General features: G+C 38.5%; 1 protein-coding gene across 1 annotated transcript in view; it reads left to right on the top strand.

Annotated features, from left to right (window-relative positions):
• Positions 1 to 27611, top strand: part of ntrk3b (neurotrophic tyrosine kinase, receptor, type 3b) — a 132797-nt gene that overhangs the window by 65605 nt on the left and 39581 nt on the right. Inside the window, exons 5-11 of the mRNA XM_026930256.3 lie at positions 5370 to 5524; positions 6502 to 6644; positions 6754 to 6895; positions 15172 to 15477; positions 15663 to 15677; positions 16567 to 16619; positions 16777 to 16879. Coding sequence (XP_026786057.1) covers positions 5370 to 5524; positions 6502 to 6644; positions 6754 to 6895; positions 15172 to 15477; positions 15663 to 15677; positions 16567 to 16619; positions 16777 to 16879 — 917 coding nt within the window. The remainder of the gene's footprint in view (positions 1 to 5369; positions 5525 to 6501; positions 6645 to 6753; positions 6896 to 15171; positions 15478 to 15662; positions 15678 to 16566; positions 16620 to 16776; positions 16880 to 27611) is intronic.

Raw genomic sequence — 27611 nt, 5'->3', positions numbered from 1 at the left:
AGCCAAAATCAGGATAGCAAAAGAGGAAAGAAAAGCACGAAAAAGAGGAGAGAGAGCGAGACAGGGAAGACAGCTAGTCACCCAGTTTTTCCAAAAAATAAATAAATAAATAAATAAATTTATTGTTCCTCGTTTTATGTTATGATTCTGAAGCTAGTCTCTATGAAGCTGTTTGAAGTAACATAAAATAGAAATTCTCTCAGTTACTCACCCCCATGTTTATCCACTGGAAGTTGTAACAATATTTCCATGCAATCGAACAATAGTAATGGAGCAGCATTCATAAAAAGATGAAAAATCACCAAGCAACAATAAAAAGTGATGTATATTCAAGGATTCTGCAGCACTGAAACAGTTTTCTGTGAGGAATCGATCGAAATGTACGCTGTAGTCATGTAAATCTGCTGTAATTATCACGGGGGAGTTGATGAAATGAGTGTTATAATAAGTGTTTGTGAGTGAATCGTTTGAGTTGGTTGGTTTCAATGAATTGGAGAAACCCACTGATAAAACTAGTCTGAATGATTCATTCACGAATAGAACTGATTTTTCTCGAGTTCAGCGATCCTGTCACTGTTTGTGTGTGCTGGTGTGTGAAACTTCTAATTCACTCAGTGAATAATAATAATAATAATAATAATAATAATAACAATAATAATACATTTCCTCGTTCTTGAGGGATGGGGCCTTGGGGCCTGGAGTACAAATTAGCCAGGGGGCCCAGAAACCCTAGCGGCACCCCTGCAGACATTAGCCAAGAGGATATTGCCCATGCTCATGAGGCTCTTGAGCTTTATGTTAAATCAGTTCAGTCTTTGTACTCTAATGTGCATTCACTCCTGCATTTGACTACCATTGTTGAGAATTTGCGTCTTCTCTGGGCCCAATCTGCTTTCATGCTTGAGAACTATAATGGCTACTTGCTCAAGCAAGTAAAAAGCAGTAATGCAGTGCTTCAGCAAAAGGGTAGCATGGTCTCTACGCATAGCTAAGGCCTGCTCGTCTAATGCTGTCCCACCTGAAATGAAATCATTCCACACAGAAATGACCTCCAGTAAACATCATGTAAGGAACTATGCTAGGTATGACAGGGTGGCTGCACTTGGAGTGCCAAAGATTAGGCTGGTGTCTGAAAATGATATGAATGCACTGCATGCATTGCTAGATGTACCCGGGACCTCTACTGGCAGGTACTATTACAGAATAGTTGTCAATGGAGAGGTCATTCACAGCCAAACATACACAAAGACAAAGAAAAGGAACAACTCTGTTGTGATATTGAAAGATGGCAGTATTTTCACGGTTTCATACTTCCTCTGAGTCAGTGATGACCAGCATCACCTATATGCAGTTGGCAAATTTGGAAATTGTACAGTGCAGAAGCTAGTTCGAGGATGTACTGTCAAAATATCACTGACCTTTATGAAGACTGTTCATTTTCCTACAGGATTCGAAAGAGCAGTTGACAGCAATGACATTGTGAGACCATGTATTTACATTAATATAATTACGAACAGTCTGGTCCTGTTGTTTGTGAACAAATCAGGACATCTTATTGTAAATGAATGAAATGTATGTTTCTAGATCAGTGATCTAAAATGTTAAAAATTGGCTGGAATATAATTGACAGAAAGTCATTTTTGTATATGTGACATGAACTCTGTTGGTGGTGATATGCATAAGAATTACTTCGACATTTCGGAAAGTTTCATGTTTGTAGGTTAAAAATAGAACTGTTGTATATACTAAACTTAGTGCTGTGATAAAGAAATTGTCACAAATGAAAATGAAATCTGATGATGTAGGATTTGAAAGGAAAACTATATTGATATGTGAAATATGCAACTGGATCTTGTAGAATACACTCTAATAAAACTTTTTGTCATTAAAATGTGCGCTTGTGTGTGTAGTTTAAATGTTGTGTTTCATCTAAGGCTGAAAATCAGTATACAGAATATGACTATGATTGACTATAGACATAGTGCTCCACTTAGGACAAGATAAGAGCAAGGGCATGAGTGAATCACAGCCTTATACTGATTGGTAAACTGCACTATGTTTTATACACGTCTCAAGAGATGTGGTGGACATCCATATTAGCATTCATTCCCTATGTTATTATATCAGGCTTTAGTCAAATGCAGGACATATATAGCATATATGATTGAAAATACATTAATATTATGCATTTTTTATATGTGGTTTTTGCAGCATATAAGTCCCTTACGATATTCTGTTGGAACATATAAGAATCACAGGTGTTTTTAACAAAACGTTGCCATATGGGTTATCAGGATGTTGCGGTTTCGATATTAAATTTGACAACTCGAGTTGCTAACAAAAAACTAATAGCTAATTACAGCTATGTTTTTATTTCTGGCGTGTTACATTTAAATGGTCTCGTCTATGGTCTATGTTTATGGTCCATTCTTTGCATGTATGTATGGTTGTTTGAAAAAATGAGCAGTATTTTTGAAAAGAAGTCATTTGTGTGAGTTTTGATAATAAGTCATTCGTGTGGAAAATATGTGCCAGACTAGATTTTTGCATTCTCAGTGAAATGTTGAAAGTAGGGTTGTTTTTTTTGCCGAACCTGAAGCCGCCATCAGTCACAGTGAATTAGGCTTATTTGCCAGGTGGGTGTTGCAGTTTGTTTGTAATTATTTCAGTGAAGCTCAGCATGAGAATCGCTGATAAAGTGGCCACCTGCACTCTTAGACCCGCCTGAATCCGGCACAGTCCACTTTATCTTTACTGACAGAAGAGGCCCTGTCAGTGCTCTAAGCTCTTAGGCACTATATGCGTGTTCACATCTGAAGGATTTGATGACGCGCCATGATGGCTAAAACTGCCATCGGAATACTGGAGCTCACTCTAGGCGGTTAAATAGCCAAGTCCAAATGCTACACAAAAGAGGGGCCAATGTGTTTAATGTTTGTGAGAGTTTTTCCGGATATATTATTAAAGAAAACTATGTGAGGGAAAAAATAAGTCTGAGATGCGGCCCTAAATAGGACATAGACCAAGCAACATTTTTCCAATCTTCAACTGTCCAGTTTTGCTGAGTCTGTGCCCACTGTAGCCTCAGCTTCTGTTCTTGGCTGACATGCGTGGTCTTTTGCTGTTCTGCTTCAGGGTTCAATGTGTTACGCAATCGGTGATGCTTTTCTACTCACCACGGTTGTAAAGAGTGGTTATTTGAGTCACCATACAGTCGCCTTCCTGTCAGCTTGAACTAGTTTGCCATTCTCCTCTGACCTCTCTCATCAAAAAGGCATTTCTATCAGCAAAATTGCTGCTTGCTGGTTGTAGCATTATGGGTAAACACTTAAAACTGCTATGCATGACAATCTGTAGTTCTGTAGATCTGTAGTTTCTCGAATACTCAAACCAGCCCATTTGACACCAGTATCCATGCCACCTTCGAGGTTACTCACATATGCTCACATTTTTCCCCCATTCTGATGTTTGATGTAAGCATTAACTGACCTGTATCTGCATGATTTTATGCATTGTGCTGCAGCCATATGATTGCTGGTTGGATAATTGCATGACCGTGCAGATGTACAGGTGTGGTCAGCAAGTGCACATTATGTGCACAATGTACTGAATATATATCACCATATTGCCATTGTCCTGGTCTGCGCCTTCAGCTTGAAGCATGGAGCACTGCCAGAAAAATCATTTCTCAGTATTACTCCTGTTATACTTGGGCACATCGCCAAAAGTGGTCACTGGAAAAATATGACTTACCCAGCACAACATGTCATTCAGCACAGTTATCTATTCCTGGGTCCTTGGGCTGAGAAGCAGTTATCCTTATAGGACCCTTGTTTTTATCGAACACTGTGTGTATAGCCCTATTGTACTTGGTTTCTTCATTTGTCTTTAAATGTAGAAGAATTTTATTAACTCTTCCATTTTAAAAATTTTATTTGCAGCCCTGTTTGGTGAATCATGCCTAACCAAGAATTGCTAGCACACAAAGGATTACCCTCCTGTACTTCAATAAAACGGATTTATTGCGCAGACAGATGATTGATTGTTGTAATTTTACCATTTTTTTGTCTAGTCCAGTCATCTCTTTTCATCCTTTACCTCTGTTTTATTTCAAATTATGCCTCATTTTCTCATTACCAGCTCAAAACCGAAGGGGCATAAATGTTAATCTGATCCTGCGAATGCAGTGATGTTTCTGACGAGTTGCTCTGGTAGTTGCAAAAGAAGACAAAAGAAAATGCAGAGAGACCTGAGAGCTCACTTCAAAGCCGGGGTTCTTTAGACTATGGCTGCAGACTAAATCAAGCAAATGGCACACTACAGATTCATTCAGATTGCATGAAAGGGTTTGCAAAATGATGGAGGGTTTGAAAACATACAGTGAAGTACTGTCTTTCAGTCCCAAGCATAGAGATTAGTGGAAGGGCATCATGCTGAGATGAAAGCCCATGTATAATCATATACAGTGCAGTTTGCAGTTTCTCTTCATTCTGATTCTGTAAGTTGCAATGTTGAATTGTGTTTATTTCTAGGTTAGTAATTGCTGATGTATAGTGACTATCCAAATACTTGTTTATTTGTTCAACATGCTTTATTGGAAATTACTCTTATTTGCTATACAATAGAATATTGGATGCAGCAGAATTAATGATAATAGAATATTGCAAATCATCAAGCCACCCAATATTTGCTGGAAAATATAATCAGGAAAATAAAGAAAATATTTATGTTTACAGATCTGTTATCAATGTAATATCATAATCATTATAGGGAACTGAATTAGTGTCTAGACCCCTTTTTTTTATTCCAAATTATTCTCTCTCCTGCTTTTCACACTTCTTTTGTTGACCTCTAAGCCAAAGATAAAACGGTTTTGTCCTCTATTAGTGCTGGTGCATAAAGTCAAAGTACTTCAGAGTCTCTAAAGGTTTGGGTAGTTTCAGAACAACTCATTGTTGAGTAGTTTGATGTGACCTTTTTTTTTTTTTTTTAACATAATTCACTTTTATGTGTGTGTTGAATAATTTCATGTCAGAAGGTGGTGATTATTTTTTTTACAGCGTGGCTCTGACAATAGTACTTGTATGGCGGACACACTGATGAAATAAATGTGTTGTTATTTTACAAAGAAAACCATTAATTATAGATATGGTGAAGTTTCTGTGAGGAGACATTTATTTCTGGGGTGGTAACAGGAACAGTACGTACTGGGCTGCATCACACCTCCACGTCGTTGATTATTTTCCTATAAAAGCACTCCCCAAAGTTTGTTGTATTCCTTACTTATGTAACATGTTGCACCTTATCACCGTAATGTAACAATTAACCAAGTCTTCTATCTGTCCTCTGCTTGACCTGACTGTGTGCAGGCGACTGGAGGGGATTGTGTTCAGCTGTGGCTGTGAGATTCGTTGGATCCAGCTGTGGCAGCAGAGAGGGGAGGCAGGTTTACACACCCAGCAACTCTTCTGCAAGACCGGCGCCAACAAGATCCGCCTGCGTGCAATGAACATCGCTCACTGTGGTATAAACCCCTTATGAGCACCTCTAATAGTCAGGGAGCTGTTACGGTGGTTGCTTTGATATCAAGGCAAATGTAAACTGTATATCGAAAATGAGTCACTCTGTACACAGTGCGGAAAGGAACGGATTTAAAAAAATTTAATCTGGCTAGGTTTAATCTCACGCTTGAGGTATGGCTAAAAGTCTACCAGTCTGTACCAAATGTGTGCCACTGAAAGTTCATGCTCATGCAGTTTTAAGTGCAGGTTTTTAACCAAGATGGCCTTAACTGCTAAATCGGTGGTATTTCCAATACGGAACAATATGGTGATACAATGCAATGCAATACAATACAATCCAATACAATATCACCACAACTGAAGGTATTTTCACAATATATGATATTAATGTACAAAAAATCCAAAATATCCATATATCCAGAACATATGACATTTCTGCAGTGCTACAGCTCTGTCCTTTGGTCCTCACGGTTCAGTTTAGCAACTGGTTTGTACAAAAAATGTCACTCACGAAGCAAAATACACAGGAAATTTGATTCCTTTCTTGCGCTTCTTGGGTCACTTCAGTCGAGCCCCTTTCTCACTGCAACTGAATTGTGCTAGAGTTCTCTTGGAAGCAGAATGAGATATATTTTTTGGCCTGCGTGTGTTTACTGTGGTCTCACCTGCCTAAACAAACCACACAGAGGTTTTCAAAACAGGGATCCAAACAGAATAAACACTGCATATGTGAAAGTACGCTAAAGCATTTACCCTTGAAACAGTCTAGAATTTCACTCAGTCGTAGTGAAAATGTAGTTTTTGTCCAATCTTAAATAAAATCTAAACAATCTTAAATTAAATCCAGAAAGTTACAAGTCCAACCAGCTGAGAATACGTTGTATCTCTCATCTCCCCGTTCAACCCTCCCGAGTGCCTATAGATTATTTTTTACAAGAATCCTAACACTGAGCTTAATCTTGTCTTCTTTCTAATGCAGACCTCCCTGATATCAGCGTAACACACAGTAACCTGACGGTGATGGAGGGAGACAACATCACAGTCAGCTGTAACGGTTCAGGTTCTCCATTACCTGATGTGGACTGGACCGTGAAAGGACTTCACTCTATCAACACACATCAGGTGAAGGCCACTCACTTGCTACATGCTCATAGAGCTCATAGATGCTTACATACACATATACTGATAACCCTATTATGCTATCTTGCATTTTTTTCCCTCTGCCCTCTAGTCAAACGTCTATTGGCCAAACATTCACTCCATCAACCTCACTCTCGTCAACGTAAGCCGGGACGACAACGGCTTCGTCCTCACCTGCATCTCTGCAAACGTGGTCGGGATGACCAACATGTCTCTTCAGCTGGCTGTGCAGTGTAAGTGCCCCTCACCCTTTTGGTGTAATCATAATGACTCCAACATTTCTGAGTTAGATGCCTTTAGGGAAATCATTTTATTGGCACTGTAGTATTTAATTCAAGATGTCAAAATGTTAAAAGCTTTAGCAGTATTATTATATTCAAACAGTCCCGAAAGGTTGTTATATGAATTATTATATGAAATCAGCTCAGACTTAGCATTATGCACTTCTCTTCTTGCTTTTAATGCTGCTGGGGTTTTTTTTCCACCACACATCCTTTTTGGCGAATTCATAAAAATTCTGCAAAACTGTTTTGCATTCACATAATCTCAGTTTAGCTGCAAACGACATAAATTGCGGTTTCCAGTATTTACCATCACAAGAATAGACAGCATAAAATTACACTGCATAATAACTGCCACATAATAACACAAACTGTTAAAATTCAGGGATGCTGCCTGCAATAAACGTCTGCCCAAAGCAAATATTGTGTAGCTGCCAAAACAATACTTTGGTACATGCATGAATGTGGTTGTTTACTACTTTCCGTAACTTTCTGAATCTTTTTTTGCTTTTGCTTTTTAATCCAGTGTATTTACAGTAACTACTGTTATCAGTCTGCAGTATAGAAATTTTGACTCACACTGGTTTAATTCCCAAGACTGATTTTTTTTTTTTTCACACATCACTAAAGATGTTGGCCGTTTAGGAAAGCAGAGGATATGCACAGGAGTCAGTTGTTGTGACAGGCAGCTGTGTAATTACATGCATTAGGAGATCACTGAGTCATCTGAGCTTATCTGGTGGGAAATCTTTAGCGAACGGTCTGTAACTGTAATCTAAGCTTAGGACGGGTAGGTGTATTTGTGCAGTGATGGGTGTGATGATATTATGGGCTGATATTAACTTGATAAAAAATTCTACACCACAGACCGATAACAGTGGTTACTGTAAATACACTGGATTAGAAAGTAAAAGAAAACTGTCTGAGAAGAAGTTTTGGAAAAAATGTCAGGATGAAGTCTCTGGTTTAAATGGTAACAGTGAAATTCACACTTACTCTCATGTTGTGTTCATTACTGTGCAATTTTATGCCTTATTGGCCCATGGCAAAAATATTACTGTAATGTACATATGACTTTTTAACATGATGTTTGAGAAATTCAGTAGGGACTTAAAGTAGGGAATCATTTTTAGTGTTGGTAAAATAGATCAGATCAGAACAGGGTTAAACAATCGACATACAAACGAGGGTCTACCTGGTGTCTTTGTTCAGGGAAATTGTCCTGGATACAGATATCATTACCCAACTTCCCTGGAGAGCCAGTGGTTAGACCACAGTGCTCTCACTGCCGTGGCCCGGGTTCGATTCCCAGCCAGGGAACTATCCCCAGCCACTGGGATTACGTGCAACAGTGCACTCTCAGTGCCGGTCCCAAGCCTGGTTAAAATTGAGGAGGGCTGTGTCAGGAAGGGCATCCGGCGTAAAAACTGTGCCAAATCAAATATACACAGACCAATGATCTGCTGGGGCGACCCCTAATGGGAGCAGCTAGAAGAGGAACAACGACCGATATCATTACCCCTCTTCCACTAACACAGGGTTTAGGAGAACCGAGAACTGTGTTTTCTTTCCACTGGTTTGGGAGATGAACAGTTGTGTAGCTGCTCAAAGGAAGCATCAAAAATTTAAATAACTATCTCTACTTTGCTTTATCATTATTAGGCTACTGTAATAGTTACTTTAACAACTGTGTTAAGGATTTAAATGTGTCAGTAGCAGTAAAACATTCATATTGGTTTATGAATATTTCTGTTCAACTGTTGATTTAGCCCATGCAAACACATGGCATGGTTTGTCAAAATCGTTCACCAAATACTTGCATTGTCTTGCAGTTGAATCTCAGCTTGCTAATGCAGTGGACACATTGCCATATCTTAGTTGCTAGCAGCAGTGCACCTACTATGTTACAACATCTGTAGGAAACATTGCTCCAGGGTCCCTAGTTTGATCCTGGGGTTGTGTTACTATTCTGGGTTCTCCGATTTCCTCTCACCTCACAGAAACATTCCAGCAGCTGGTTTGGATACTCCAGATTTCCCCTAGTTTTGAACGTTTGTTTGCATAGTGCCCTGTCATGGACTGGCACCCCATCCAGAGTGTATTCCTGTCTCACGCTCAGAATAGGCACCAGATCCACTGTGACCCTGACTGAGACAAAGCGGTTAATGAATGAATGATGATTAGCAATGCATCTCCTACATAGTTTATTGCAATTGCCTGTAAAATGGTTGTTTCTTCCTCTGCCCACAGTTTGTTGGCTAGAGTTTACTTTTTTATTCCAAAGCTGTGTGCTGCTTACATTTTTTTTTTTTTTTTTTTTTAAATGGTACTCATGTAAATTGCTTGAATTGAGTTAATGGCAAAGAAATTACCATTCCTCAAAGCTCCACCATCAACAGTTCCCCAATTTTCAGCTGTCTGGTGTTGGATTGGAACCAAATTTGCAAATAAAAAGCACACGAGATTTCCAATTATTCTCTAACACCTCCCCATAAAGTGGAAATCAAGATTAGATGAACTGTGCTTCACTCCGACACTGCTGACGACATCATCCTTACAAAATCTTTACCTTACATCCTTAGTAAGGTATCGATTGGTTTAAGTGCCTTTAATTGAAACATAATGATTAATTATTTGCCATTCCACTCTTAGATAAGCCATATTATATGAGATAAAAATCTTTTAATGTATCCATGTGCCTCCAGTAATTGTTGAACAAAGAACAATCATCCCTGTTCTGATTTTTATGCAAAATACATGATAAAGTAAGGGAACAGTGCCCATTTTTGTGCAGTATGTTACTTCATTTGAAACTGAACCTGTTCATTCATCTTTAATAATTACTTTATCCTGGTCAGGGTTGTGGTGAATCCAGAGTCTATTCTCTGAATACTTTGAATACACACTGAATGCAACACCAGTCCATCACAGGGCACCATGCACACACCCGTTCACACCTAGGGATGATCAGACTAGCCAGTTCACCTATTAGCATGTTTTTGGGAGCTGTGAGGAAACCAGAGAACCCAGATAAAACCCGCGTAGACAGAGTGAGAACATGCAGAATTCCACAAACATTAATCCAAGCTCAGGATCGAACCAGGAACCAGGAACCCTGGCTGTGTGAGGCAGCAATGCTACCGGCTGTGCTGGCTTTCCACTTTTGGAAATGAACTGACTCTGTGAAATGCTTTGACTCAAACCTTGCAAGCATTTCTTTGCATCAGTACCATATATACATATATATAGAAAAAATCTCACACTGTTTCCCCTCAAGAAATTTAAAATGGCGACAAGATGGCAAATGAACTGATAAGCCAATTAACAAGAAAGCACCCCGAAGCTTTTATGTAAGTGTAATCAGAAACACTTAGTAGGCAGGGAAGGTGAAAAGAAAGACACCAGTTGTAATTTAATTACAGAAATAGATGTGCCATTTTGGGAAATGCTCCATGATTGGTCGTAGGCTTTCAGTAACACACTGTACACTGTGTGTGTGTGTGTGTATGGCTTTGTGCTGGAGAGCTGAGCCCAGGATGTGACCCTACTGAGTGTCCAGTCTGGCAGTAGTTTCCATAAGAGCCAGTATCTCTCTCCACCGAAGACATTTCAGGCACTAAAGAAAGAGTGTTCCGCTCAGGAGACATTATGTTTAATAAATAGCACATGAATTTAAACCGCTGCATAGAGGAAGCCATTTAGTTTAATCGCCGCCCTGATGAACGACATTGACAGTAAAATGAAATGACATCTCCGACCCAAGGAGGCGCGCTCGGGATGTTTAGCTGTGACAACACAATGCAGAGTGCTATTGCTTTCCTTGTTAAGGAGTGATTGTGGAATGACAGTGGTAGATATGAGTGACTGAAGTGTGTGATTACATGACATGCAGCAGCTTCAACCCCCAAAGGTATTGGTGTGTCTGTAATTAGGAATTATCTTAAGCAGTTATGTATCTATCAATAGAGCGACAATGAAACTATTAGGACTGAGCAATGCATTATATTTTGAGGTCGCATTGATAGCATAATAAGAATGATGTGGGGCAAACTATTACACACACTTAAAGACAGATAGGCAGTTATGATTTCTCTTTTTTTTTAAGTCCGTAATGGTCTACTGAGTTCATGTTGTGTTTCCTCTGAATACCGAACACGATAAACAGAAAAACTGTAGCCCTTTCATTCAAGCCAAAATCAATAAATTGACAGTTCTGTCATTTCTACTTCACTTGGAAAGTCGACTGTATTTCATATGCGCTTTTTCAATAACTGATGATGTATTATGGATGTGTCAGCAAAGCGGGCTGAAGAAAACTTCAGCTCAAATGGAGATCAAACCTCAGGGGCATTTCACTCTGTGTCACCTGACCAACTACTACATCTTTTCAAACTGCTGCTCCTGTGACCTCATAGAGCAGCTTAGCATACTCGGAGTAGAGCACTAATGCTGAATACTGTATACATGAGCTAACAGACTCCCAAGATTATCATGTGATAATCTCATTCTTGTCATAATCTCGTGATAATCTCTGATTGACAGGGGAGAGAGAATTGACATCTTTCTTGGCCAAAGATCAGGGCTAATTATACTCTCTTGGGGCATCACTGGGATTCAAACTTGCAACCTCCCACTGATAGGGCAAATAAACAGGCCCTGAAATACTGTGATTCCAAATATTAATTCATTCATCTTCAGTAAGCACTTTATCCTGATCAGTGGGTTCAGAACCTATCCCAGGAACAATGTGTGCAAGCTAGGAATACACCCTGGATAGGATGTCAGTCCGTCACAGAGCAGATCCCAAATGAAGATCGGTAATTTGCGTGTGAAATCTGATAAACTGCTAGCGCAGTTAGTGGGCATATTCTGAGTGCTTTACAAAGAATAACTGTAAATAATGCCACATGGAGATTAAGTTTTTGCAAGTGTTAATGGTTCTCAATAGCAACACTGAGTTCTGCTCTAAAAGATACTGAAATGCCACACGTCTATATAAGTGCTGTCAAGGACAACGCAGATTAAAGGTGTCGAAAAACTGTTCAAAATAGGATACGAACGCGATAAAAGAGTGCCGACAAGAGTGTGGACGGTTCGCAAGGTCTGGGTAAAGAAACCCGTTTCACGAACTGTCGTTAAATGCTGTTGGCAGCCCCTTCGGCATGGTGGGACAACCAGAGAAGCAGATCAGGGCCAAGAACGGGTGTAGGAATCCAGAACACATTATGCAGAATAGGACTGTCTGAAATTCATCTATTTGATAAAACTATGATGGTCTACGCCTATGCATCTTTCAGATAAGTTAATATTTCCCGTTTTGTAAAATGGCTGTGTCTGCTGGGTTTTCACAGTAAAAGCTTCCAAATATTTATGGCTAATTACAGACATTTAATCTCATGTAGAGTATCGCAAGATATTAGTTAGATCCTTCGTGCAAGCTTGCTAAGATGTCGGATAAGTCAGGCGCACAAAAAGAAAAGAAAAGTTCTGTATGTGTAAGCAATATCGAATATCGCATTAGAATGAGTTATAGTTCTATAATGGATTACAGCTGTTTACATTTCGCAGGTTTTGTGTGTGTGTGTGTGTGTGTGTGTGTGTCCTTGGGGCACATTCTTAAATGGTTTGTGCCAGGCCTAGGCAATATGCATCAAGTGCATGGCTGTTGGCATCGTAGGTGCAAACGTGTGGCAAATATCTAATATGAAATCAACTTTAATGCGGTAATATTTCATAATTTTGAGATACTGAGACATCATTTTGAGAATGTTTTATTTTGTCTTCATAAAGTGACTTTCAGGCTGCAGTAAATCATACTAAAGGTGTTAAGGTAATCTATTTGTATAGACCCTGTACTATTTTGTACTTATTGTTTAGAAACACTCCAAATCACCTATTTTTTTCTCGGTGTTGCATATTTTTATACACACAAACCTTTTGAAACTTAGAGCCTTCGGTTGTAGTGGCACTTGTGGACCAATTGTCAGTACACCGACTACATAGCTGCTCGTTTTATATTTTTCTCTTTTTCCTAATCTCATGATTTTTTAGAATCTGGCTCTAGTGCTTTATTGTCACCACAGCAAACATAAATAACACAAGGTGTATTATGTATCATAAACTGTACCGAGATTTTCTGATTTTATTATTATTTTTTATACATCTATGGTGTAATCTTGATTTTTTTTCCTCTCCTCTAAAGAGCCACTTTATTTCACCTTGAACATTATACTGCAAGTCTGCCTTCACTTACTGCTACTCAACAACCAGAGATTTTCTTTTTAGCTGAGATGAGCTGTGCTATAAAAAATCCATAAAAGGATACTGCAGCTATTGTAGATTTGGAGGAGGTAAATGGATCTCTCTCCGTGTGTTTGGGAGCTTCAGCAGGACTCTGTAAATAACACCCCATATAGTCGAGAGGGTGTGTAAAGTGAGTGAGGGATGCTGCAGCATGCTGATTTCAAATCCCTAAGCTGAGCATCATTTGGTTGGTGTTGGGCAGCTCCCGGCACAAAGGGAGGCATATATCAATCATCAGCCCATCAGTTTAAGCCTTTGAAAAAGAAAACATCAAATCAATTCAGTTGCGGGCGAGAGCGATCGACTGGCAGTTATGATGTTCTCTCATTCTGATGCCAGATCACACGCTGCCTTAATCTGAAAAATGAGCACTAATGTACATTTTGTGACAGCAAGATTACATTCTTAGATTTAACACCCACTTTCCATTGGAGACCTAATTTAGCATTGTTCAGTGGCGCATATTCAGCCGAAAAAGCTTTCCTTTGCTAGATTGATAAAATGTTGAAAGTTTTAATACGAGGTGGATTTTATTACTCTTTCAAGGCTTTTTTTTTTTTTTTTTTTTTTTTTTTTTTACTATCCAATAATGGCTATGATCTTTGTGTCCTCTGGGACTTACCTCATCTCTTGTCTTGCAGTTAAGAACCTGCATACTCGAGTATATTTAAGAGCAATACATATTTAAGAACAATACAAATACACAATATAATACTTGTAGAGGAATTCCAACTTTAAATTTAATTAGTGTAGGCAACATAGAAATATGAAAGCAGATCAATCTAGCAATTTGGTGGTGCATGAGCATGCTTCCTCATATTTCAGGAGGCTTAGTAGATTAGTCAGTGTTTTTCCTAGCATCACTTGAGGATTATAATAAAAAGGGACACTTGCAGAAAATAATGTAATAAATTGTAATGTTGCGTGATTAGATGTCGTTGGGAAACAGGCAAAGGAAATGAAGCAGAGATAAAGTCAGATAAGTGTAGGTCAGTATCAGCAGAAAAAAATTGTGGCACACCAGCTTGAGAAATCCAAATACTGTGATTATGCAACAGCCCCGAACCTACATGCACTCACTCTTTTTCCCGGTAAAGCAGTATAACAACAAAAAATCATTTGTATACTAGAATATGATTGGGTCTTCTGTTTGATGATGCAATAACAATTGTCTGCCATATGTTCAATACAACATAGATTTTCCAGTGGGCTATTTAGGGCTTCCTGTTTCTTAAAAGAAGCCAGAAAAATCACTGCTGTGGCATGTTTTGCACTTTGATCAGGCTTAGCACTCACATTCTCTAATAGTTTATGTAGTAAAGTGTCCATATAGTAATAGTTCATGTAATATAATTTATAGCTTAGAGCAGGTATCATAAAATGGTGGACTGCGGTCCAGATGCAGACCCAGCAAAATATTTGAGGGAACCAAACTGGGTACTTGAAAAATTAATGTAGCAGAGCCAATAAACATATGAGAAAAAAAAAACTGTTCGTAGTTCAAAAACTTTAGTTTCTGTACCCCAAGCAGATCCTCTGTTGTGTCTCCTGCAATCCCCTGCATTTATCTAAATTATTTAACAGAAGGCAGCTCAGTAAGAAAGGAAGGAGTTTTCACAGACTTTCATTTACCCTCTCTGGTCTGATTAGTGATGTGATGACATACTGTAGGTTGTTAAAAAAACAAGTTTTTAACAGAAAAGCGTGCATTTATTCTCCACTTCAAAACAGGTGTCTCATCTGTTCAGAGTCTGTGGCACTAGTTAAAATTGATAACGTGGAGCACCATTGAGCAAATCAAACCACTTCAAATCTGCTTATATAAATTTTGTGCAGCTGGACCTTCACAAATTTTAGCTGAATACCGTCTGATCTAAAGAAACCTCTGTGTTTACTCAGTAATTCTGCTCCTCTCTCTCCATCAGTTCCGCCAGTGATTATAAAGTTGGAGGAGCCGGAACGCAGGCACCACACTTGCATCGAGTTCACCGTGCGAGGTTTCCCTCATCCCACGCTACAGTGGTTCCACAAAGGCCGCGAGATCCAGGCCCCGTACATCCACACTGAGATGGAGCTTTACCAGGACTACCTGGAAGGCTGCCTGACTTTTGAAAACCCTACACACCACGATAACGGGAACTACACACTGGTGGCCACCAACTCGCTCGGCTCAGTCACCAAAACTGTCTTCGGCCATTTCCTGGAGGCGCCGCCATTTTTGGAAGAGGATGGTATTTTATTTTGAAAATCAGTCTCACATGTAGACGTGGTACTTTTGACAGTGGCAGTGGTTAGTTGTTCAGATACTGTGTGAATAAACTGATTACTTCTTGTAGTAATCCATACATATAGGTTGTTATCTTTATCTCATTTAACATGTTTTTTTTTGTCTCTTTGTCTTTCTCTGCGGTAAAAGGAATTATTGAGTACGGTGAGTGTTTCTTTGGCAGTGAACATTTTCAGAATCATGTGTCTCAGCAATTTAAGACGTGAACTTTCTTTGACCCTTGTGATACTCTTTAAAATCTATTTAATGATCAGTATGATGATGTTTCAAACACTAAATGAGAGTCATTAACCAGCTATTCAGTGCTCCCTCATGTGTTACTATAGTCTTTATCTCTAAATCAGATTTTTTTTAAAAACAAAGTTCTTCCTGCTGGCAACTAATCTGCCTAAATTTGATGAATGACACATTTTCTATTGTTCTGCCACAAATGTTGCAAGTGAGCAATAAGAAAAGTAATAGTAACTATTAAAATAGTTATAGCCTCTTTCCTGTCATCTGTCTGCCTATACAGAGGATGCTGATTATGCCTTAAATCCATTCAATCGCTGCTTATTAAAAGCTGCTTGAGACTGGCGCACCACAAAATATAGAAAGGAGAGTGAAACTGAACAAAGTATTTAAGCCCAGAGGAGGAAGGCCTGCACTTCCTGTCAAAGCTGCATAGATATCACTTTAACCCATGGCGCCTATTCCATTATTGGACAATTAATTAGCTTGGAATTACCCTTTGATCTCGAGTGTCGAACTCGCCAGACTACAAAATGCACTTCTCTCAAGCCAAAATGAACCTGGCTCCAGCTTGTGATTGCATTGTACTTCCTTCTCTTTAATAAATCAGGGACTCATATTAATTTCCACAGCTTCCTGTGAGTGCACTTAAAGTCACATGTGCATAAAATTATTCGCCTTAATACCATGACATTTTCCTTGTTATATAATGAAGGTTTTAACAAAAGGACAAAGCCAGATATCACTTGCATATCGTATCATGACACCATTTAAGAGCCTGCTTTTTTTTTTTTTTTCCTAGGAGACCCTACACCTGGGAACGATGTGAACAGGCCGGACGAGGACTCATTCGGGGTGAGACACATGTTACGTTTATGTGTTACATTTATTTACAGCTCAGCACGTTAAGCGTTCTTTCCTACTCACACCCCGAGCATTTTCTATATTCTGCTCTGCGTTGACACCATGCTGTTCTTAATTACCCGCTCCGCTGCTCCCTCTGTTCCTGTAGATGTCTATAGCTGTTGGATTGGCTGCTTTTGGCTGCGTGTTTCTCATCGTGATGTTTGTGCTGATCAACAAGTACGGCAGACGCAACAAGTACGGAATGAAAGGTAAGAGGAACTTGGTTTGTTTTAATTTGCGCTAAACCAGATCAGCTCCTTGTTATGTCTGTGAAATGAATGAAATTGATTTCTTGTACTTCTGTAAAGGGTTTCTAGTAGGCAAGGCTTGTTAACTGGCTCAAAAGAAAGCCTTCGAGAGCTGAAAAATGCTTAGACATATCAGAGGAAATAGGTTATCTTTCATTTAAAATAAAGCCCAGAAATCGAACTTGCCAGAGGTTTCTCTTCCACGCCTTTCCACGCCTTCCAAACGCCTTTATTGGCATTTGGACGATGCTGAATGTTGATATTGCTGTGTGAAATTTAGACGGAGTTCAGGCTTTTCGTTTTCACATCTGCGTTTTCACATCTGTTGAGTCGGGTGGCCTGGTTTGGTGAAGGCAGATGTTTCTCCATGCACAGTCTCACCCGATTTCTTTAAGTTTACCTTAGACCTTATATCAATATCACAGCTTGCACCCAAGTGATTGCTGAGTGGCTGCTGGATTAAGAGGCCCTGGCCTTATTCAGACCTCAGAATTATGTATGGACTTGTGGTGCTTTATTAAGTCTAGTACCACTGTTTAAAAGATTGTTGTCACAATATTTCATCTTAAATGAATGTCTTGGACCACAGGTTGCCAGTCCTGCTCCTGGATTACCCCCTGTCCTGCACATTTTAGTGTTTTCTATTTAAACTCAGTAAGGTCTGTTTATTAGCTGAGTAGCAGGGGGTACTCTAGGACAGGGGCCATTATTTAATGAACTGGTCAAGTCCAGTTGTAATGTGAGTGTACACAAACTCCACCAACAGTTTCCTTATTTATCAGTTTTATCTTTGGTCTGTCTGTATGATCAAACATATCTGGTCTATCTGTGTGTAACATAATATTTTTAAAAAATGCTTGATTTGCTGGTAAATAATCAAAATCATTATACTCAGTATTTTTAGTAAGTGTAGAAGGTAGAATAGTATAAGTAATAACAATAAAAATAGAAAATAATGTTGAAAACCCAGCTTATGCTACAGAAACCTCAAACCTAAATATACATATAGATAAGAAGGTTTAGTGTCAACACGTAATTTGTAATTATGCATCAGAATGCAAAGTGTGGATCATAATAATGCGGACCTTAATCAGTTCATTAGACCTTCATTTGAATAATAGGTACATTATTAAACCATAAACCATAAACTGACCTGGATGCAAACTTTTTTTGATAGATGAACTACATGCCTAGGCTGATCAATGGCTTTTGGTTATCGGACCTTATTTTTAAAGTTATTATAAGGTTATTTGATATCCATAATAAAACATATCAGATGCAATTTTATTTTATTTTGGTAGTCCGCTGATCTTTTAGCATTTTGTTTATATGAAATAATGATTTGCCTATTCGAACAGGGTGGAAACTTGGCTCACTTCTATTTATAAATGAAGTTTTAATTAAATCTGACTGCAGTTAAATCTGAGCTATTCAAATTCTAAAAAGAATAAACACCTAACTGTAAATAAAGTTCACGTAATTGCCTGCAAGTGAGACTCGAAAACGGTTTTGTTTGCTAGCTGATTATGGCCTTTTTTTTTCTTTTTTAAATAGAGTACACTTCCGTAGCTGTCTTTTTTTATTAGAGGCTTCACTGAAATGTATTTTTTCTACGGTCTATGTTTACTTCTTTTCTTGGATATTGGATTACTCTTAGATTTCTCTTCCTCAAATCTTGGATAGCCTCCTTTTATTGGCTCACACCTGTTGTTTATCACAACACCTGTATAAATTAGGGTGTTTTTTATGTACATGAGATGGATAGGAGGGTAAATTGGGACGTGTCGAATCCATATGACATATAAATTAACCAGTGGGTGGAAGCTTGCTTCTAATTTGCATTCAAATCACCAAATTTTCAGGCTTAAAGGATGTTTTTTGTTTGAAAGGGGACAGACTATATGCAATTAATCTATTCAGCCAGACTGTGGCTAGAGAGTTTGTTCATTTCTGTCACTAAACGTGGCCAAGAACTACCTATATTTATAGAAAGGCGTCCATTCGTCATACACTGCAAATGACCAATGACCAAACTTTCCCTGAGCCCACTGGCAAACACGTCTTGTTCACTCACGAGCGCTTCAAATGAAACTTTGTAATAGCTTTGAAAGGCAAGATACTGTGTGACTATATCTTGTTCTGAATAGCTCACAGGGCTACAGTGTTCAAAATTTATTTTCTCATCACAAATAGGTGCACACAAGTGCATATAAACAGAAGTGTGTGCAGGAAGCCAATCAGATTAAAACCTTCAGGATTCTGAAGCTTGTGGCCAGATAAGTGCACAGTGGGTATAGACTGCCTGAAGCGGAGGTTGAGACTAAAATGTAGTCAAAAAAATTATGTCCCAAGATTGCTACTCGATATAAATAGCAACCTTAGAGGTGTGAATTGTATGAAAATAATCTAAAAAATCAAGTTAAACACTTGCTTGGAACAAATCTGAATATAGAAACCATTCCCTATGTATCTATCAACATGTCTTTTTTACTTGAGTAGCCAAATCTCAATATGAGCAGTGGAGCTTGAGGTCATTTACAAAAATCTTTGTCTGAGACTTTCTCATAGAGGAACAAGGGGACATTTCAGTGTCACCTTTATATCTACTCAGCATTGATAATCTTAATTGCTTACTAAAATCATGAAAAAAAAAAACCAGGACAACATGAAAGTAATCTTGAGCAAAATTGCAGTTGTTGCTTGGCTTATCTTGGCAAAGCCTTCATCCATCTTTCATCTTTTCCTCTCCCTTTAAAAAAGACTGCATGAAATGAGCTTCACTGCTATTTCCCTTAATTTTTTTCCACACCCATCAGATACCATTGTTCCACAAGTTGTGATGCATTCCTGTTCAATCTGCAGAATATGAGCTCCTTTTTTGTGTTTTAAGTGGAACGCCTCATTATTGCACTTCATCATGATCGAGGTTGAAGAGCCATAAAAGAGGCGGCGTTCAGACTGTGACGTTAATATAGAGCCTTTTTCAGCATCCCCTCACTCCAATAATAGACCCACTTGTCCTGTTTTTTCTCCTCACATCAGCTGGAGGTCTTAGGCAGTCATTACCCGAGGCTGTATGAAGCCGATTTGTGCCTGTCTCAGGCGCTCTGGGGCCCTGGTTTTGGCGACTGGAGTTTGATCACAGCCTATTCCTAGGTGCCAAAGATAATCACAGTGTGTACACAGGGTGTGTGGCAGTGTATTTTTTTTTTTCCTGGTGAGACCCCCAGATTGCAATTAAATCGCTGCAGGGTTGCATGCAGCTTTACATACGATTGATTTACCTGCCATTCAAACATGGCTGCTGTCTAACGTCTACCATTTTAATGATTGTGCTGCTGCTTTAATTCTCTTGTACTGAGTGCCTGGGGGTTTGATTATAATAGCAGCTTGTATGTGAGTCATAAGACTAGAGAGGAAAAAAGGTGTCCATGCTTGTCAATAACAGTATGATCACTAAGATTATCCTTAGAAGGCTAAGTACAGGAAAATGAGTCTTGTTAAAGGGATTTTTTCCTTCATCGTAGCATTCATTTCTTATCAGACTTTTCATATTATTTATCTAATATTATATATAATCTTATTTTGCTTAGGATATATTACACTAAGTATGTCTTGGGGATGAAATACACAAAATATTCCTAGTTTAAAAGCTTTTCATAGCATAGCGCTGTTAAATTCTCACATCTGGTCAGATGGTATCAATTATTTTCTATAACATCAGCTCTGACAGCAGTGCTGGCTGTAATTCAACTTTATTATTTCATAGTAACAGCTTATTCAAAGGGACTTGCATAGCAGCCATTTGACAGAATGTAAGGCTAATAATAAATCGCTTTTTTTTTTTTTTTTTTTTTTAATCAGAGGCAAGTTGCTGTAGTATAAGAGTAATAAAACACTTCAGGATGTGCTGTTTTTGGAAAATAATCAACGTCGGGTTGGTAACATGATGTTAGACAAATATTCTTCACTCAGAATTGTTATAATGTTTGAATCAGCATCTTAACTACATCAACTTGTATAGAAAAACAGCCTTAGCAATTGATATGTAGGTATTAATACATCCATGTCACTGTTATAAAGCCTTATAGTCATTTAAAGCAGTAGTATATACAAACAAAACCTTTTTCTTTATGGGATTGTGTGTAGACATTTCAGTATCAGAATAAAGAGAATGTTGAAGGCTATAGCTAGCTGCTATGGTTAGCTAGACAACAGGATTGTCCAGATTAAGCCTACAGCTTTGTCTTGCATTGTCACAGGTACTTAACTTGCCTTAGTTTTAAGTAACCTTGTAATTTACACAAATCTGCTGGGAAAATGTTGCTACAGTGTGCTAGCTGCTAGTTCTCACTTATCTTCCACCTGCAAAATGAAAAGACTTAGCAGAAGCTATGAATTTAATTTGTACTTGTTTAAAAATGTTTTTTAACAAATTGATTTGAGCCAAATTTCATCAAAAGTGACAATACTGGTTTAAAAACTAGCTCTTAAACATACACTTTTAATTTTCATACTGTTTGGTATAATGATATTCATTTATTTTCCCTGCTGGTTTACTCATTATCCGTACTCATTGGTCTTGATCCAAAAACATGTCACGTTTTACATTTGTATATATCTTCTTCATGCAGAAAAATCTATTTGTAAATCTGGCCTTTTGTTTATATTGGCTAATAAGCGTGATCCTGGCGAACTACTGAACATCCTGTTCATCCAGAGTCCAGAGAGTGCATAAAGCAACAAGAAAAAAAATTCAAACAGGACACAGGCTAATTAGCTTAATGCACAATCCTTCAGTATATTACACTGATTTCCTCCCATATGGGACGCTTTGCTGGAGTGCTTTCCATATAATTCATTTCTACCATTACCAGGGTCGGATATTATTATTTTTTCTTCAAGGAGCTTCAGGCTACGTCTTTTTTATAGGCCTAGTGTGGGCCACCGTTTTGATTGAATTAGAATCCAATCCTTTGGCCCTGCTTCTTCTCTTTAATTCAATCTCATTGCTTGATCATTGCATGATTTTGAAGTTGTGGTCATAAAATGGCATGAGAGTTTCCTTTATAGCTAGCAGAACTAAGACTAGATAATATCTCAAGCCTGGAGTAATATTGCAGTCTCAGGAAGCTGAGCTTTTTGTCCAATAACTGTGGAAGCAGAAATTATCTAATAGTGACTCACGGCTAGAACATTAGGAACTGCGAGATGGTTTTTCAACAATGGACAGATGTTGCACTTCAATGCTAATATTAGTAGGTGAAAGAGAGCCTGATGATGTCTGTACTGACCCGACGAGACCATTATTTTATTTCAGCTATGTTTTTTTTTTTTTTTTGCTTGTTTGTAAGGGTGTGCAGTGTGTCATTATAGACATGGGATAGAGAATTGAGTAGGATGCTGAAACTGTATTGTTGAGCTGCCCACACTAGCTCAAACATGTAGTGGCCAAATATTAAAATAACAGTTCAGGAATGAAACGCATACAAATATAGCACAAGTGTCCTTGATCAGCCAAGACTTATTTGGTGCCTGAAGATTCTTCTTTAGTTTTGTACTGGAGCTACAAGACTAATGTAGCTAACAAGTATGCGATGCTTATAGCTATTTACATTTACAGATTTGGCTGGTGCTTTTATGAAGCAACGTACAATTGAGACAGGATGCAACTGAATGATGGAATAAGGGCCTTGCTCAAGGACCATGGCAGCTTGGCAATGCGGGGAATTGAACACACAACCCAATCAGTAACCCAAACCCTATATGTATGTTTGCTCACAATTGGCATTGTTCAAGCTGCACACCTAAATCATTAAAAACACTAGTCTCAAACACTGTTAAGCTGTTCAGTACCTCAAATAAACTCACTTATGATCACTTATGATGTTTCAGATGATTGCTTTAAGACTACATGGGAAGCCGGGCTTACTCTAAAATTTCATTAAAATGTGGCAATGAAATGTTTACCAAAGTGTCTATGTTATTCACGATTCTTGGTGAAATTCAATATTTTAGCAAATCAAATGATCAAATATTTCACTGCAATATTACACTGTTCATTCATTTAAAGCAAAATGTTTTCGGTGGTCAGCGCAGCCTGCATGAAAATCTCCTTTTACTACATCATTTTAAGTCCCGCCCCGAAGCTGTACTTCTCTGGGAGTGTATAGGAGTGTGGGTGGGTGGGTTTCCACAGAAAAACTGTGCACTCTTCACTTGTCCTGCCTGGACACATTAAGTTGTTCCGTTATGATGATTCGATGATCTCTCAAAGGGGCAGAACCTCGTAACCAAGCACTGAAACAGTAATGAACATGAATGACATCTCAAACTTAAACATATCAGAGCCAGTCTGAAATGCTTGGAGCCGCAGTAGTGCATAGTTGAGTTACCTAATCCAAAACAATTTTACACCCTTGTATATCTTATCTTTGGAATTTGTAAGTATGGTAAATAAATTGTAAGTATAAAGTTCTGTTTGATTACTGAAATTTGTTGTTTATAGGTCCAGCTAGCTAGCTGTGAGTACCTTCTTCATCTAGCAGCTTAGCTGCCTTTTGGTGTGAAAAGGCAGACATTGCTAATGTTGTCAACTTGATTTTAGAAAAGTCTTTCGATTCTCATACTTATGATGAAAGACTGACAGTTAAACAAGAGGGCAGACCAACACCCGAGATTTTAATTCAGAAGTCAGGGAGCAAAAACAAGTCCTTTTAGCTCTCTTGGTACAGGAAAATGATTGGCTGACATTCATGTAGGAGGTGTGGCCTCAAAGTTAGAAGGCTGCGTATTATTGCATTTTTTTAAATGCACGTTATTCTGTTATTTTATGAAACTACTTATGTATAACATAGCCAAATTGTGCCTTTTGAAGAAAAGTCTGTGTTGATTTGAGACTTGCTTGTTAAGTTATACAGTAGTCCTGTAAATCTAGTGCAAAACTAAAGAAGCAGAAACCAAGCATGACTACATTTGGGTTAAGGGCGAAACTGTGTGGCTGAACTTTATTGATGAGAACCATTTTCTGGTCAAATACTGTAAGCATGTTTTCCCTGTCCTCACCAGGCTTCTCAGCATCATATCACTGCTGTCATGCGAGGTTAGCCAACTCTCCGCTATAGAACTGCAAATAAGCCACAGGCTATTTTGCACTCACCAGTTAAGCAAAACATTTCCTGCCTGAGAGTGGCTTAGTGTCAGCTGCTGGTACAGTACACACAGAACATGGCAAGCCACTCACAGAGACGCTCGCTTTTAAGGCTAACGTGAAAAGTAGTTTCATCAACAGATGGGCAGGAAGAAAGAGGCAGAAATAAACTGACTGCACGGTGGATAAAGAAACAGTTCTGCATTTGGCACGTCAGCGTCACTAGATAAATACAGCTTTCTCTTTGGTGTTGTACTTCTCCATTTTGCAATTTTGAAAAGATAAGTGCCTCACTTTGCTGCAGGTGGATATTAGACCGAGCCTCTTCTTTCTTGATTTTGATCCTGTCTGCTTTTCTGCAGTTACAACACATTGTGAGAATTTCTAGTGAGATAAGAAAAGTGCTCTAAAATGGCAATAAAAACAGTTGGGAAGGACATTGGTCAGGTATTCAGACTCAGCTGAAGTGGTTTGTCATGACTGTAAGAAGAAATACCGTGCCTGCACTGAAATAGTGCCAATTGAGGTATTATAGCTGACCCATATCACATTATATTATCATTATGTCTCCTAGTCTTTTTCCAGTCTTCAGCTACTGCTTTCAGTGAACCTGTGTCACTGTAGCCTCAGATTCAGGAGCAGTTTTCTACTATTGTAGCCCATCCACATCAAGTTTTGACATGTTGCGCATTCTGAGATGCTTTTCTGCTCACCATGGTTGTAAAGAGTGCTTATTTGAGTTGATATACCTTTTGTCTCGGCTCAAACCAGTCAATAAAACACTTATATTAAATAAAACGAAACACTCTCTGTGCTTTGAAGTTTGCCCCATCCTTGATATCATTACATTTAGTATATCATGACATACAGTATTATTAGTCAGAAGGTGTTTATGCAACGCTTTAGATTGTGTATTTCACAAATATCATTTGGACAAGGCTGTAAAACCTTCTTAGTGTCTCGTATAATTACCTGAATTCCCCCTAATTTAAAACATCAATAGATTTTTAATTGGCTATAAAATCCTCAGCCTTCAAGCGATAGCCTCACTCTGCCTTCAAAAACCAGTCTATTAAATGTTCAGCTGCATGTAGGCTTTGTTAGTCCTTCAGTCTCAGATATCTTTGTCTCTGTGCTACAGATCACAAGTCAAATCAATCAATAGAGCTTTTAATGGTTTTCCCAGGCTCACCTATAGTTCTGTGCTTACAATGGAGCTTAATGAAATGTGAGCATTAATAAATGCTTTTGACCTGCCCAGAAAATGAGATTGCCATATTTTCTGCAGGCAGTCATTACAATCCTGTGAAGCCAATATAAATGTTTTCTTTTCACTAACATGCACAGTCTGCTAACAAAACCTCGCTCTTCGGTGCTGATCTTCCTGAGGATGTGCTGCAACTGACCTCATTACACGAGAGTAGGGGATGCTAGAAAACAGTCTCTGAGCGGGTGTCAAGGCCGTCCTCTTCATCCTAAACGTGCGTGAAATGGAGATTGAGGTGTGTTGCGTGGTGGAGATGAGTGGTCATTACTGGCTGCTCAAAGGAAGCGCAGTAAATCAATTTAATGACTCCAAAACGGCCCGATCTCCACTGCCACAACACCATTAAACATGATTTAGAGTGGCGTAATGCACACATGCTTTGATAATGATGGGCGTGATGATATGCAGACAGCTCAACACCACCCTTCGGAGATTTACGCCTCGGTGACAGATGCTGAGAACGAGTTTGTCAGGAAATTAATTTTTTCACACCCTTTTCACATGATGCAAAAAATACCTTTTACCCATTGCTAAGATCGCAGCAAATGTTACAGAACGCTCCCGTAATGGCTAATTTGCGCACACCCTCTGGGTAAGATTCTCAATGCGAGCGCATTTGATATTATTTTCGTGTTTGTTGCTTCGGTAACTTGCTAAAGCGCCGGGGAGATCTGATAAGATATGAACACTTTTTTTTTGAAATCGAAACCGTAAACAATGCCAAGAAGAAACAATTAATAATCAGCACACGTGTGAGTGTGTATGTCTCAAGCTCAGAGGTTTCTAAAGCATGCTGACACCACCTGTACACTGCATTAAAAACGTGGGGGCTGTAGCGGAACTGTCATCTATAATAGCCAATTTCTGTGATCATCATGGTATGTTGTCACGGCTGTCACAGAAGATGTGGCTGCGGCCGGCGAGAGTGCTAGAGGGAGTGAGAAATTCTTTTTATGTCCATGCTACATCAGGACTCTCCCACACACTCCTGGCTGGCATGCAGTGACTGGCCACTTGATTTAATGGAGCCACTACAAGCCTCGTTTATCGCAGCCCTAGCCTAGGCGACGGAAAACAGAGATAGGCATTCACCCATCCATTCTGCATCTTTTTCTTTTATGAATCACATCACTCAGTGTGCTTTGTTAGCTTCTTTGTTTAAATGGCATGCTAGCATCTACAAATCGTTCATAGCATTGTATTTTTTCTACTGTGGCGTTCTAGTATTTTGTTGTAAAGTCTAGTATATGTATTTATACCATAGTGGTGCTGATACTGTGGTGCAGTGGTGCAGTTCTGCAAGGCAAATCCCACGTACATATATAAATGCGCTTGTTCTAATACACTATCGTTTCTATAGTAACAATTCATCATATTGAAAACATTGTTATTTAACACAGAATGACATATAGCCATTGATATAGTGAAACATGAAGGTAAGGAGGTGTGTATTTAATATTTATCATGAAAGGAGTCTCCAGTATCATTGCTTTAACTTTTCTACCACAGGAAAGCATTTGTACAGAGGGCTTTGCATTTTGCAGTTTATCTCTAACCTTTGTTTTTTTTCCAGAGAAAGTGAAGGAATGACTGTTTAGAGTTGTTATAATGTAGATGATTTATTGTATTATTTTGCAGATGTTCCGCAACATTAAATGTAACTGTAAATGGATAAAAAGTATAATATGTTGTTCATTAATAATAACTAATTTATAATGATAACTAATAATAATAACTGCTTCATTTAACAGCAGGCCGCAACAGACCACCCTGTCACCCTGATTTTTCTCCCTATAATTACGTTCTGTCAAGATTTATTCCTTACATATAATAAATATATATTTCTGCATAAGCAAATTTACAGATTTATAGTTTTGCCATGATGCCTTTACTCCATGTGACCCAGGCTGTGTACCTTAGTTCAACCAGCTGTTGAGAAAACATGAGGAAATGAAAATAACATAAATAAAATTGAATATTCTGTCCATTAATGCAGTATGCGTGCCACACAAAACAATGAATAATGGTATAATTTCTTGCAAAAGTTACAATTTATGTAGAAAGAAAGAGAAAGAAAGACTTTCCGTTTGTTAACGGATGATTTGTGCAAAACGAAACATTGTACTGGTAGAATTTCTTGCAAATGTTACATTTTATGCAGGTTGAGAAATAAAAAACAAACAAACACACAAATAAATAAATTCCATCTGTTAAGGCAACAATGTAGTGGTATAATATCTTACAAAATTTACATTTTATGCAGTTGGATTTTAAAT

Source organism: Pangasianodon hypophthalmus, chromosome 11, assembly GCF_027358585.1.
Source record: "Pangasianodon hypophthalmus isolate fPanHyp1 chromosome 11, fPanHyp1.pri, whole genome shotgun sequence".
NCBI lineage: Eukaryota > Metazoa > Chordata > Actinopteri > Siluriformes > Pangasiidae > Pangasianodon > Pangasianodon hypophthalmus.
Note: the sequence above shows the minus strand (reverse complement) of the source record. Positions and strands in the feature narration are given on the sequence as shown.